The sequence below is a fragment of the Opisthocomus hoazin genome, chromosome Z, assembly GCF_030867145.1.
Source record: "Opisthocomus hoazin isolate bOpiHoa1 chromosome Z, bOpiHoa1.hap1, whole genome shotgun sequence".
Taxonomy (NCBI): domain Eukaryota; kingdom Metazoa; phylum Chordata; class Aves; order Opisthocomiformes; family Opisthocomidae; genus Opisthocomus; species Opisthocomus hoazin.
Window position 1 is genome coordinate 18,089,778 of NC_134454.1, and position 15,485 is coordinate 18,105,262.

General features: G+C 41.5%; 1 protein-coding gene across 10 annotated transcripts in view; it reads right to left on the bottom strand.

The window, feature by feature from the left end:
- Nucleotides 1-15,485, bottom strand: part of CSNK1G3 (casein kinase 1 gamma 3) — a 90,149-nt gene that overhangs the window by 46,235 nt on the left and 28,429 nt on the right. For 9 of the 10 annotated variants that reach the window (XM_075447335.1, XM_075447339.1, XM_075447336.1 and 6 more), the window contains one exon: nt 3,033-3,102. The exons of the other annotated variant lie outside the window; for it this stretch is intronic. In XM_075447335.1, the coding sequence (XP_075303450.1) occupies nt 3,033-3,102 (70 nt within the window). The remainder of the gene's footprint in view (nt 1-3,032; nt 3,103-15,485) is intronic. 10 annotated transcript variants of the gene reach the window in all.

Genomic DNA, 15,485 nt, shown 5'->3' on the forward strand with positions numbered 1-15,485 from the left:
ATGAAAAATGAAGTTTTGTTTCCAGGAGATAATGGTTCTGCTTACAAAACTGGGAAAAAAAGGGAGTACTGTCCCCTTTTCATCAGCTGCTTCTGAAACCATTTTTTAGAAGTCACTTGCTATTAATACACATGTACTCATGTATGCATGAGGAGAACAAGCAGAAATGCTATTTAATGAAATTAAATGAAAAAAAACAGTCCACAGCCAGGTATAAAGCTATCAGCCAAATTACAAGAAGTTTTGTGTGAATAAACAAAAACAGCTATGGAAAAAAATACTTAATCAGGACTAACAAAGCCTGCAAAAGTGTATTTTTAGAAGCTTAGGAGCCAGAAGGCTCCAGACAACTGCAACTGTTAGTACAGTGAGTAGTTACTTATCCGAGAAATCTCCTATCTGCTCACAATTACTATACTTCAAATTTCTTCCAGCAATAAAAGCTATTTTGATACCTCCTATGAGGGACTCACTGTGCAAGTGGCGAAAGAAGATATATTTCATTCAATTTACTCTCTCTCTACAATCACTGCCCATAAAACAAGACTACCTATAAGGATAGATCTGGTATAAGATTTTCTGTATCTCCTGTTCTATGTAGGAAGGATTAGCTGCTTCCTGAATTTATCACATGGTCCATCAACTTTCCACCATAAAGTTTTCCAAGTGTTCATGTGACAAAATTTCTTAAATCTACACTTGACAGTAAACATCTATGTCACAAAAAATATCAGTAAAGTAAAACCAATTGCCTCAGATTACACAAGGACAGAAATGACACACTTATGCAACTTTTCTTCTAAAAGAATCTTAGGCTGCATAGCTTCATGGGCTCGAGGGCCCAATTCCTGCAAAGATGGGAAAACGGAGAGTGATGCAGAAAGACAAGAAATAGGCAAATTTTTTAAACTTCTTTCTAAGAAGATGAGAGCATGAATATTACTTTCTTCATGATGAGTCTTTCCCAAAAAAAAACATTAAAATGAGTTTCAAGTGGGTTGTCTGAGAAAGTTGGAGAAGACTGTAACAGGAGCTTATTGGGTTCTATGCCTGCTCAGGAAGGCTTTCATTTTGGAACAAAAGCAGGTTACTTTGAAAACAGAGGACCTCTGTAACAAGGTTCTTCATAAATATTGAAGATACAAAGAATCAGAGAGACCATCCTCCCTTACAGTATTTCAGTGAGGCAACAGAGAAAGCAGTAAAGTTGTTGCAACCAACAAATAGGGTTTACAAAGACTGAATGATACCCAAAGTAAAGCAGACTACCTTTGACTTGCCTACATTCTTGCATTAAACACAGTCCATCAATCTTCTTCAGTAAACAGCAAATGTAACTTTGTTTACCTTTCCAAGACATTTTTCCCAAGAAATATTACCACAAGGGTTCCTGGCACCTGAGAAGCAGTGCCTATTTTCTGCAGTTTGAGCTAGTAATTACAGCTTTATTCTTACCTCTCCTACACAGCTCCTTTGCAATTTTAGATGGTACACCTTGGTTTTCACAGCTGGGTATTGTCCCTAGCTTGTGGGTTGCCGTCTCATTAGTTAAGCAATTCAGATCTCTGCTTTCCACTTGTCCGCTATTTCACAATGCTAGTTTATGCTGAAGATTTGCAACTACTTACAAAAAAACAGATATTATACCCTGACGACTTTCTCCAGTTAGCAAGCAAATAAGACTCAAGATTTTGACTAGAGATTCTGCAATCTAATCTTCCATCTATGAACAGCAATAGACAATGTCATATCTTGCAAAGACTTATCTCTAAAGATTTCTGGTTGCAGAGCATTCATACTACAGCATCAAAAAAAGTTCTAGATGAATTGAAAGTATTGGAAAGTATATTCCCCCAGAAAGGGTTTCTAAAGAATACCACAAAATATTGAAAGCTACCTAACTAGAGAAACACCATCCACTCTGTGCATCAATGAACATATGATCTTGAATTCTTGAAACTGAAAGTAGTATTTTAAAGTATTAAAATTCATGATAACAAACACATTCAAGGCATGTTCATTTTGTATCCCCTGACTTTTGAAACTGACTTTTCAGCTTTAATAGTATTTTACTGTAATTTAAGCATAACTTTAAATCACTGTTACAAAAACTAGGCTGCCTTTTATAGGAAAAAAAAAGAGCGTGCATGTAGAAAACAACTATTAATAGTCCATTTTATACAATAAACTACTACATTAGTAAGAAAGTGGAAAAAAGTACGTAATTACATGACCTATGAAAAACTATTTATGGACTTAATGGAACACTTTCAATGAAAAGATATAATAAGATTTTTTTCCTACGGTATAACTGATATAGGGAAGATTTGTACTCACTTTCCTAGCTTAAGAAGCTTCACATCTTGCTAACTGACTATGTATGGTTTTGCAAAAAGTACAAAAATATGTGAGAAGTTTGAGGTATTGCTCATGTAATAAAAGCAAAAGGTGATAATTAGATCACTGAGGGGGACCATCGTAAGAGTATTTCTGTGTGTAAAAGCATCAACAGGAGCAAAATCAGAAACTCATATCTTAAATTGCATTTAAAGTTAAACCTTCTTAAAAAGTATTTAAGAGGCTTAAAACTAGTAAGGAGCAATATATGCTGTATCAGTGGCAGTGAAATAAAGTAAAACTAAGACCGAAGCTATTTAAAGTTGCTATGATATTTAAAAATACGTGATTAGTAGATTAGCAGTTTGATCATTTATAGTGTTTATTCAAAGAGAACACACTGGGAATAGTCTAAGACTGCTTAGTTTAAGGTATACCCACATGCACACAAACTCTGTGATGTTTAAGTCTTATACACAGTCTCAGAATTTCACAGACACACTTTAAAGAGCAGACAAAAAAGTCTTCCAATACTAGAAAAAATTATACATTAATCCACTGACTCACTGGGCTTTTTTCTGCTTTAAGTCACTAGGGACACTTATTAAATAGATTGATACCCCTAAATCAGAAGACTTCTGTCAAAAATTGATCCTTGATTACATCACAGTAAAATGCATGACACTGCTTTTTACCTCCAGATCCTAGCTGCTTGTAGAATCTGTATTCCAAATGTAGCTGTGGTGCTCTCGACTTCATTGGCTCCTGATTTAAAAACAAAAACAACATTTAAAACAAAGCCCCTCTGCCAAAGCCTAAAAACTAATACACTAACCTACTATCAGCCAAACTAACCCTACTGATTCCAAGCCACATGGAAAGTTTGCATATTTCTTCCAGAGTGACTGGTAATTAAGATATTAAGAAACCTAAATATCAGTCAGGTGAGACTAGAGTATATAGGGATGTTTACATCTTCTGTTGCTCCACGGGACTGGGATCCAACATGCAAACCCAATCACAGATCCACAAAGGCTAAAAAATAATCTGTCTCTCCACAGCATGTGGGTGGTATGTCTTGCAGCTCTCAAAAGGTGGCATTGATATAGCAGCTTAACAGATTGAAAAGACTCTCCACTCACCCACTATACACAACAGATGTATTTTCATTAAAAAAGTGTTTTATCCTAGGATCTTCAGAAAAAAATACCAAATCCTTCCACCAAATAGTAACAGCCTAGCATAACTAAGTAGCACTATTCTGCACTATAAACCCAAAACAAAGAAAAAAGCACCAGAATAAGTTTGTAGTTTAAATCTTTCTTCTTCCAACATAATTCACATGAGTTAATGAAATCCTAGTTCTTCATTCTACATACTAATGTGGCAAGGTCTCATAGAATAAAGTGACATGAGATCGAGCACAGCAATACCCAAGCAGCCTAAATGAAAGCCCTAACTTCTTAAGTATTCGCTTTGCAAAGAAAAGGTACTTTATCATAAGATTGTCAAAGTAATTTTCTAGAGCATCTTTTAGCAAATATGCTTGGTTTCTTGCAATATGTAACATATTCCAATGCATCAGTGATAATTTGGACATTAACTGTGCATTATTCCTACACAGACTGCCCCCACCAGAATTGCAGCACATAAATTAGTATGCTTGTTAATAAACTTATCAGCAATCACTAATACTGCTGGATGTCAATTTTCAGAAGTTTGGGCAAGGTGCTCATCATCTTCTCCAGAAGACCAGTTTATTGACCTGGGTTGTTTCCCAAGTGGTACACCCACACCATAGAAACCATGAGTCAATGTGCAATCATGAGAAATTAAGTCCTCTTCCTCAATCCACCTCCCTCCAACACCCAGATGTTTAAAATTACTACTATTACTACAGCCAAAGTCCTTGTCAGGGTACATTTATGTATTTAATTTTGCCAAGATGCCAAAGGTTGAGGCCCAAAAGTAAACAGGGGACAAGGCAACAGTTTTTACAAGAAACCAAATAGAATTTAATAAATGCTTGTTTTATTCAAGAGCATTCACACTAGCTGAACACTGGAATTCCTTGCAAAGAAGTGAGCAACAACTTTCTAAAATAAAAAGGTGTTGATCCTTCACGAACTGAATTACTAAGCAAGACTAACTGGGCCACCAAAAAGTCCTACTGACAGTTCATGAGGAGAACATGCGAAATTTATTGTCAAGTATTAAAGACAGATATCCCTGAACAAAACATTTTACTGTAAACGTGGGCCTAAGCAAATCAGTGCAACTATCAACCTTTAGTACTCAGCTTTCAGAGGTATAAGTAAATCCACTATGAAGGATGTTACTGAAACATTTTAACCTTTTACAAAACCACACAAATTTAGCTGTTACTTTGCCTGCAGCAGTATTGTACAAGTCTATTAGTTACAAATTTACCACTCTCAATGTAGTCTCTAATTAAAGCTTGTAATTCTGTCTAATAAGAGGAAAATAATTTAGTCCATAAAACTCTGCATGTTTGCTGAATATACTAAGACAGGACACTGGCTTATGGGCAGTTTGATGTTCAATTATGCAGATTTGCCTTAACTGATAGTACATTAACAACTTCATCCCCACTCAGTGCTACATGATGCTCCCATAATAAGGATGAAAAATAGCATGTATGTATTAAAATTATGTAAAAAGAAAAAAAAAGGTCCAATTTTTGACATACAGTTCTACACTTTATCAAATGAATGCTGCTAGTTCCAGTCATTAGCAGGAAACAATTCTTATAAGCCTCCAGAAGCCAAATGTGCTCAAATATGTCTACTCGAAAACTGCACACCAGACATTGACTGAAGTTAAACCCTGTATAGCAGAGAGAGAATTAAATACTTTTACTCCCTCCATAAATAGTGAAAAAAATGTGGTATTACTTTTAGTCCACTTATTGGCTAACAGACTTCTGGAACAGCCTTATTTTTATAGATAGGCTTAGGTATCTTCCTGACTGTTCAGCAAGTCCAAACATACAACAGAAACAAAATGTTCTGCTCACCAAAGCCTTTGAGAAGGCAAGCACAATAATCTCTTCACATAAAATTTATTTTGTTCCTACTCAACCCACTTTGCAGTATGCAGTGAACTATTGATAAATGAGAGAAGATATATGGATAGGGATAAATCAAGACAAACGTATGTTACATGTAAACTTCCACCATAACGTAAGAGTGAAGAATGCACCACTAACTACATTTTTATGAATCACAGCATCCTAGAATCGTCCAACCGTCACCCCAACACCACCATGCCTGATAAACCATGTCGCAAAGTGCCATATCTACACGCTTTCTAAACAACTCCAGGGATGGTGACTCAACCACTTCCCTGGGAAGCCTGTTCCAATGCCTGACCACTCTTTATCAGTATAGAAATTTTTCCTAATATCCAATCTAAATCTCCCCCAACGCAACCTGAGGCCATTGTCCTATGGCTAGTTACCTGGGAGAAGAGACCAACACCTGCTTCAATACAACCTCCTTTCAGGTAGTTGTAGAGATCAATATGGTCCCCCCTCAGCCTCCTGTTCTCCAGACTAAACAGCCACACCTCCCTCAGCCACTACTCGTAAGACTTGTTCTCTAGACCCCTCACCAGCCTTGCTGCCCTTCTCTGGACACGCTCCAGCACCTCAATGTCCTTCCTGTAGTGAGGGGCCCAAAACTGCACACAGTACTCCAGGTGCGGCCTCACCAGTGCCGAGTACAGGGGCACAATCACCTCCATACTCCTGCTGGCCACACTATTCCTGACACAAGCCAGGATGCCATTGGCCTTCTTGGCCACCTGGGCACGCTGCTGGCTCATGGTCAGCCTCTGTCAGCCAACACCCCCAGGTGCTTTTCTGCCAAGCAGCTTTCCAGCCACTCCTCCCCAAGCCTGTAGTGTTGCATAGGGTTGTTCTGACCAAAGTGCAGGACCTGGCATTTGGCCTTGTTGAAACTCATGCAGTCAGCCTCAGTCCATCGATCCAGCCTGCCCAGATCCCTCTGCAGAGCCTTCCTACCCTCAAGCAGATCGACACTCCCGCCTAGCTTGGTGTCATCTGCAAACTTACTGAGGGAGCACTCAATCCCCTCATCCAGATCATTGATAGAGATGTTAAACAAGACCAGACCCAATACTGAGCCCTGGGGAACACCACTTGTGACCAGCCGCCAGCTGGATTTAACTCCATTCACCACCACTCTCTGCGCTCAGCCATTCAGACAGTTCTTTATCCAGCAAAGAGTACACCCATCCAAACCATGGGCAACTAGTTTCTCCAGGAGGATGCTGTGGGGAACAGTGTCAAAGGCCTTACTAAAGTCCAGGTATATGACATCCACAGCCTTTCCCTTGTCCACTAGGCAGGTCACCTGGTCATAGCAGGAGATCAGGTTGGTCAAGCAGGACCTGCCTTTCATGAACCTGTGCTGGCTGGGCCTGATCACCTGGTTGTCCTTCACATGCCCAGTGAACACACTCAGGATGAATCGCTCCATAATCTTGCCTGGCACCGAGGTCAGGCTGACAGGCCTGTAGTTCCCGGGATCCTCCCTCTGGCCCTTCTTGTAGACGGGTTTTACACTGGCGATCCTCCAGTCATCTGGGACCTCCCCTGTTATCCAGGACTACTGATAGATGATGGAGCCTGGCTTGGCCAGCTTCTCCGCCAGCTCCTTCAGCACTCTTGGGTGGATCCGATCTGGCCCCATAGACTTGTAAGTGGCCAGGTGGCATAGCACATCGTTAACTTCTTCCTCCTGGATTATGGGAGGTTTATTCTGCCCTCCATCCCTGTCTTCCAGCACTGGGGCTGACTACCCTGGGAATAAACAGTCTGACTACTAAAGACTGAGGCAAAGAAAGCATGAAGTACCTCAGCCTTTTCTTCATCCTTGATGGCAATGTTCCCCCTCATATCCAATCAGGGATGGAGATTCTCCTTGGCCCTCTTTTTGTTGTTGATATATTTGTGAAAACGTTTTTTGTTATCCCTTGCAACAGTGGCCAGCCTGAGTTCTAGCTGGGCTTTTGTCTTTCGAATTTCCTCTCTGCACACCTAAGGAGACCCCTGTACTCCTCTTGAGTCGCCTGCCCTTTCTTCCATTGGTGGCAGACCCTCCTTTTTTTTCTGAGTCCCAGCAAGAGCTCCCTGTTCAGCCAGGCTGGGCATCTTGCCCCCTGGTTCATCTTGTGGCACACAGGGACAGCCTGCTCCTGTGCCTTTAAGACTTCCTCGTTGAAGAATGCCCAGCCTTCCCGGACCCCTTTGCTCTTCAGGACTCTGTCCCAAGGGACCCTCTCAACCAGCGTCCTGAACAGGCCAAAGTCTGCCCTCCGAACGTCCATAGTGGTCATTTCACTGACCTCCCTCTCCTTGCTTCACCAAGAATCAAGAACTAAAGTTCTCAAAAACTCAGGAACTCAAGATAAGCAAGTCTAAAAAGCACATTCAAGAGTAAAGAAGTAAATGGAAAACTTTTTCTAGTTTCATTACTATTTCAGTACATTTCAGCATCTAAAAATAAGCTTGGGAACACGTAATTGTTCAAACATCATGTTAATCCCAGAGGGCTTTGAAGCCAACTTCTCCTCTTACCGAAAGAAGTTAGTGTATTTTGTTTACTTGAAAAAGCTCAGGTCTTCACTACAGCATCCTGACAGAACTGTTCTGGAATTTCGGCATTGTTCTGTAAACAACCTTCACTATGCTGCTTTTACACTCCAGTCTAATTATTTCAAAGCTTCTATATTAAAACCTAAATAGCTTCTTCTCCCTGCAGAAAAACCCTTCTCTTTCTTAAAGAGGGACTCAGGGTCTTGCTGCCATCAAAGAATTTATGTGCAGTTCACTAAGCATCAGAAACTACAGCTCCTTAGTTCAGAAAGTCTTTTTTTTCACCAAATTTTTCCCTCCTTTTTTCTTTTGCGGGATACTTACACATTCAAAGAAAAGGATAAAGACACCTGAAACGTGAAGTCTGTTTCAAGTTCATAATTTTTTTTGCTATTACTTCATAATTAGTTCATAATTTTTTTTGCTATTACTTCTATGCCAAACACATGGATTAAACTACTATACAATTTTCAAGATATGCCACTTCCCTTCTAATGGGTTTTGAGAAAACAGACATTTCTTACTCTAACCACAAGGTTAGAAATCTTCAAGAAGTCTGATGTTAACCCAAAGCGCAATACAAACATTGAGGTACTGTTCATGTTTTTAGCAATCTAGTGAGAACTCCTACTCAGTATATCTTCTGTCTCAGCTTCATATCTTCTTAAGCAACAGCAAAAAAAAAGCTATTTTCAGGAAAAAAATCTTTAAGAGGTAAGGCTTTTGTTATAGGAAGAGATCAGTCTATTAGGCTTGCACTTGATTTGGATTTACTGTAGCCTTCTAGAGAGGTTCTGAAATGGTATCACTCTAGACTGAAACAATTCTTTAAGAACAAAAAAGGAGGAAAAAAATATTCCAGCCTTGGAACCAACCGCAATCTGCTTTCCACACACACCCCATTTAAAATTTTATTTCCAGAAGCAGCTCAAGCAGAAATTCCTTAAGTTGGTATTGAGTTAGTGGTTAACCATCCCACAGACAAGGTAAGTTTGGGCAATGCAGAAATTTGTCACAGGGAAGAAGAATGAAGGTGTTACCTGTAAATGTAAAATTTCCACTTATCAGAGTGATTGTAATTAAACTAAACTAGATCCTTGCTGTTCTGAGAAGACAGGAAAGCTTTAAGATAAAGAGGCTTCTCAATAACACTACTTAGACAAATTTGACTTGCTGTTTTGAGAAGACAGGAAAGCTCTAAGATAGAGAAGCTCCTAAATAATTCTACCCCAGGCAGTTCAGCCTTGGGAGGGCAGATGTACCAAGCTACAGAGATAAAGAGGCACCAAGAGGGCAACAAGACCGGAGCAAAACAGCCTGGAAGGACACAGTATACGGAATCTTAGAACTGAGTCTGCGCAGAAACAAAGGTCAACCAGCGGACACTGTGATGAGGAGTATAAGCCTTCCTCTTGAGACTCCCAAACACCACCCGAGGATGCTAACAGACATGCGTGGAAGATATTAACATATGCTTACTTGTTCTTGGAAAAGTCATGAATATGCTAAGCGTTTCTCAGAAATATAATGAGTATGTATATTGTGATTGTATTTAACCTGAAATGACAGGGTGTTTGGTGCACACGTTTGGAGGAGAGATCCCCCGTGTGCCCGGCGCTGCAATAAAGAATACCTGCTCAATAGCCCTCTGACTATTGAGTCTTCAACTCCAGCTTTTTACGGCATCAAAGGAGAGGCAAGAGCTGAATATGGACTACGAGGCTTAAGTGAAGTAGAGGGTCATGCAATAAAAGAAGTAAATCCAAAAATAAACAAATACGTGAGCAGAAAAGGTACAGTTCAGCTACACCAAATTGTTATTGGTGAAGAACTACCTGACCACAAGATACCAATCTGTATACTAACAGACCAACAGAAACACACAAACACCACTAGACAGTGCACCACTGATACAGCACAGTTCTTAAAAAGTCTCATTCCAGTTCTTAAAAAAGTATGTTTTAACCTTTCAAACTTGAGTATCCTCCCAACCAGAACAGTCCATAATGAAAGAAGCTAGATTAAGATCCTGGAACCGCAGCCACTTCACCAGAATAAATATGCATTTACATACAAACTTTATATATGAAAATGCATACACTGTATGACCCTCAGGCCTCACACAGAAAAATTCTTTAAACTATTTCCTTACACAAGTCCTGAACTTGCCATAAGCATTATAAACCGGAACATACTTGTATAATTTTATTCACAAGGGAAGTACTAATTCAACACAATGAAAAGTTTAAGTCAAAACAGTAGTTATAAAATCCATTCACTTTTAACATCAGAAGCACTCCTGCAAGCTGCTGTATTAATACAGCCACTAGAACTCATGCCCTCAAGAGAAACCCACACAATCCTCCTGCACTACAGTATATAGTTGCCATTTATACAGAAAACATGTGGCATAGGAGATGTCTTGCTGCTCACAAGAAAACAATACGTCAGCAACAGAATGCTGCCATGAGGAACACAAGTATGATTTTAGAATACTGCAGGACAGATATTACCACAACCATACCTTCCAAGGATAACTGCTCAAACTAGAATACACACATAATTCAAATAACTCCATTTAGGAGGGCTAAATTTGAACTACAATAGGTGCAAAACAGAGAGGAAATTAAGAGTGCCTCATATAGGGTAACAAAACAAAGACTGAGCATAGGCCTAATGCCTGCTCTCAAAGCACACAGGGGGTAAGTGGCAGAGATAGAGCAAAACTGTTAGGCTTACATTTTAAAAGTGAAAGGACGGTATACCACCAGCAAGTACAACCAATCTAACTGTCACAACTCTGTCTCCAACAGGAAAAGAAAAACACCAAAAACCCCAAAATTGAACTAAAACCTACAGTTCGATGCAGCTGCCTTTAACAGACTGAACCTTGTGAAACAAATCCCTTCCTGTTTGGAAACAAATTCAAAAGAGCTGAAAGACACTAAAAAAAAAAAAAGAAATCATTTTAAGAGAACCCACTACCCACTATTAGCTCTACCTGCTAATAAATGGATTTTTACCTTATGATGATGATGCAAGCTCCAGTGCTGATTTTCACTGTGAATCCTTGCAGCTGTTGTTTATTGCAAAGACACTATAGCTTTTCATACCACTAATGTAAAAGGACAATTCGGAAAGTGAACTACATATTCAGAGTTCTTTAAGCGCTAGTAGTAAATTACAGACATGCTTTACTACACCGGTTCTTTAGTGACTTCATAGTAACTAAATAATGACACTTCAAGCTTTTTGCATAGCTGTAAACGAACAGCTGTAAGACTGAGTAATTTGGAAACAAATAAAGTAAAAGTTGCCCCTGAACAATATCTTTGAAAGTTGAAATGGGTTGAAACAGTAGCCAAGTTCATAGAATAACATCACGGAATCATGGAATGCTTTCGGTTGGAAGGGACCTTTAGAGGTCATCTAGCCCAACCCCCCTGCAGTGAGCAGGGACATCTTCAACTCGACCAGATTGCTCAGAGCCCCATCCAACCTGACCTTGAATGTTTCCAGGGTCGGGGCCTCCACTACCTCTCTGGGCAATGCGTTCCAGGGTTTCACTACCTCATAGTAACAAATTTCTTCTTTTTATCCAGTCTAAATTCACCCTCCCTTAGTTTAAAGCCATTGGTCCTTGTCCTGTCACAACAGGCCTTTAAGTACTGAAAGGCTAACATCTCCATGCAGCCTTCTCTTGTCCAGACTGAACAGTCCCTCTCTCAGCCTTTCCTCAGAGGAGAGGTGTTCCATCCCTTGCATCATCTTTACCATAGAATCATAAAATAGTAAGGGTTGGAAGGGACCTTAAAGAACATCTGGTTCCAACCCCCCTGCCATGAGGAGGGACATCTTCCACTAGACCACGCTGCTCAGAGCTCCATCCAACCTGGCCTTGTCGCCCTCCTCTGGACCCACTTCAACAGGTCCATGTCTTTGCTGTGCTGAGGGCTCCAGAGCTGGATGCAGGACTCCAGGTAGGGTCTCACAAGAGCAGAGTAGAGGGGCAGAAATCCCTGCCTCCACCCTCTGGCCATGCTGCTTCTTATGCAAGCCAGGACACGGTTAGCTTTTTGGGCTGCAAGCGCATGTTGCCAGCTTACATCCAATTTTTCTTCTACCTCTGTTCCTAAGTCCTTCTTGGCAGGGCTGCTCTCAGTACCTTTATCCCCCAGCCTGTACTGATACAGGGGGTTAACCCTGACCCAGATGCAGGACGCTGCACTTAGCCTTGTTGAACCTCATGAGGTTCACATGGACCCACTTCTCCAGCTTGTCCAGGTCCCTCTGGATGCCATTCTGTCCTGGTGTGTCAACTGCACCACTCAGCTTGGTGTAATCTGCAAACTTGCTGAGGGTGCACTCGATCTCGCTATGTCATTGATGAAAATGCTGAACAGCACTGGTCCCAGTACGGACCCCTGAGGGTCACCACCTGTAACCCGCGTTCATCTGGACATCAAACTGTTGACCACTACCCTCTGGCTGTGACCTTCCAACCAATTCCTTCGCCACAAACAGTACATCCACCAAATCCATATTTCTCCAATTTAGAGCGAATGATGTTGTGAGTGACTGTGTTGAAGGCTTTACAGAAGTCCAGACAGATCACATCCACATCCGCGGGTCCTGAGGGAACTGGCAGATGAAGTTGCCAAACCACTCTCCATCATATTTGACAGGTTGTGGCAGTCTGGGGAGGTCACCACCAACTGGAAAAAGGGGCAACATCACCCCCATTTTTAAAAAGGGGAAAAAAGGAAGACCTGGGGAACTACAGGCCAGTCAGCCTCACCTCTCTGCCTGGCAAGACGATGGAGCAGATCCTCCTCAAAACCATGCTAAGGCACATGGACAACAAGGAGGTAATTGGGGACAGCCAACATGATTTCACCAAGCGCAAATCATGCCTAACCAACTTAGTAGCCTTTTATGATGGGGCTACAGTGTTGATGGACAAAGGGTGGGCAACTGACATTGTCTACCTGGACTTGTGCAAGGCATTCAACACTGCCCTGCATGATGTCCTTGTCTCTAAAGTTGAAGGACATGGATCTGACAGGTGGACCACTCATTGGATAAGGAACTGGCTCTATAAACGCACTCAAAGAGTTGCGGTCAATGGCTCAATGTCCAGGTGGAAACCGGTGACAAGTGGTGTGCCTCAGGGGTCGGCACTGGGGCCAGTGCTGTTCAATATCTTTGTCGGCAACATGGACAGTGGGACTGAGTGCACCCTCAGCAAGTCTGTCAACATCACCAAGCTGTATGGTGTGGTTGACACACTGGAGGGAAGGGATGCCATTCGGAGGGACCTTGACAGGCTGGAGAGGTGGGCCTGTGTGAACCACTTGAAGTTCAACAAGGCCAAGTGCAAGGTCCTGCATGTGGGTCAGGGTAATCCCAAACACAAGTACAGGCTGGGCAGAGAGTGGCTCGAGACCAGCCCTGAGGAGAAGGACTTGGGGGTACTGGTGGATGAGCAGCTCAACATGACCCAGCAATGTGCGCTTGCAGCCCAGAAAGCCAACGTATCCTGAGCTGCATCAAGAGAAGCGTGGCCAGGAGGTTGAGGGAGGGGATTCTGCCCCTTTACTCCGCTCTCATGAGACCCCACCTGGAGTACTGTGTCCAGGTCTGGAGACCCCAGCACAAGAAGGACATGAATGTGTTGGAGTGGGTCCAGAGGAGGGCCATGAAGATGATCAGAGGGCTGGAGCACCTTTCCTATGAGGGCAGGCTAAGAGAGTTGGGGCTGTTCAGCCTGGAGAAGAGAAGGCTGCGGGGTGACCTTAGAGCAGCCTTCCAGTACCTGAAGGGGACCTACAGGAAGGATGGAGAGGGACTTTTGACAAGGGCGTGTAGTGGTAGGACAAGGGGGAATGGCTGTAAACTAAAAGAGGGCAGATTTAGATTAGATATTAGGAAGAAATTCTTCACCATGAGGGTGGTGAAACACTGGCACAGGTTGCCCAAGAAGCTGTGGCTGCCGCCTCCCTGGAAGGGTTCAAGGCCAGGTTGGATGGAGCTCCGAGCAGCCTTGTCTAGTGGAAGATGTCCCTGCTTATGGCAGGGGGGTTGGAACCAGATGTTCTTTAAGGTCCCTTCCAACCCTTACCATTCTATAATTCTACGATGATTCTTTGATAGCTCTTCCCTTGTCCACTGTTCTAGTCATGCCATCATAGAAAGCCAGTGGGGTGGTCAGGCAGGACTTGCCCTTGGCGAAGCCATGCTGGCTGTCTCAAATCATCTCCCTGCCCTCCATGTGCCTATGTGCCTTAGCACAGCTTCTAGAAGGACCTGTTGCACTATCTTTCCAAACACAGAGGTGAGGCTGACAGGTCGGTAGTTCCCACGATTCTCCTTTCTACCCTTTTAAAAAATGGGTCAATGTTTCCCTTCTTCCAGTCACCAGGGACTTCACCTGACTGCCGTGACCTTCCAAATATCATGGAGAGTGGCTTGGCAACATCAGCCAAATTCCTCAGGACCCTGGGATGCATCTCGACAGGTCCCATGTTCCTCAGGTGGTCATGAACCAGACTTTATTAATAGTTACGTATGTAATAAAAATCGTTTTACCAAACCCCACTGATCAGAATAAAAAGATCTCTTGCTGTACATCAAGTAATGAGTGCTTAAAGAAAAAAAAAAAAAAAAAAAAAATCACATCCTGCAAACTGTTTCTGATTTTGTAAACAGCCTTTAACTAGAGGAATTCTCAGACCATTTGCAAGTTTTACCAGACATACAGAGTAAGTTCAAGATATTTTAAAACAAAATTAATTTAAATCTGGTATAACACACACACGATAACCCTCAAAACTGCATCCAGTGTTGCTCTTCCAAACCATAACTTGGATGTTTTCAAACGTGTAACTACTCCTGAAGTAAGTACTTTCTAAGCAAAGATGGTGATATAAATACTTACCATTTTATTACATACATTTGTAATGCTTTTTAGATTCCCCATCTAAAGCTACGTATTTCTGTTTTCATAGTTCACCTTTTCATTTTGTGGAACCAGAAACTCACTGTACTACACAATGAAAATTGTTCTGTCCTACTGCAGCAACAATTAATGAGACTCCTAAAATTCCTTCAATGACAAGTAAACAACTGAATTTCATCTTGAAATACTTTGCTTATGAAAACAGTCATTTACCAAGAAGTTAAAAGAAGCAAAACATTAAGTAAACCAAGTAGTTGTGATGAAAAGTCAGAAAAGCAGAACAATGACATATTAACAAAGTATCGAAATTTACCAACTTTGTAAGTGAAGAAAATATTTTATACATCATTGCAAATAAAACATGTCTACCAAAACAGATATGCAAATACCAATGAATACAGATCAAAAACAGTTCGGGGCAGGAATAAGGGCGTTAAAATACAGGCAGTCTGCAGAATTTCTGGATCTTCTCTGTAGTCACCTTCTGTCAGATTCACATGGAATCTGGTGTTCCTCTATTTGTAAGACGACTGCTGAGCGTATCCTTGA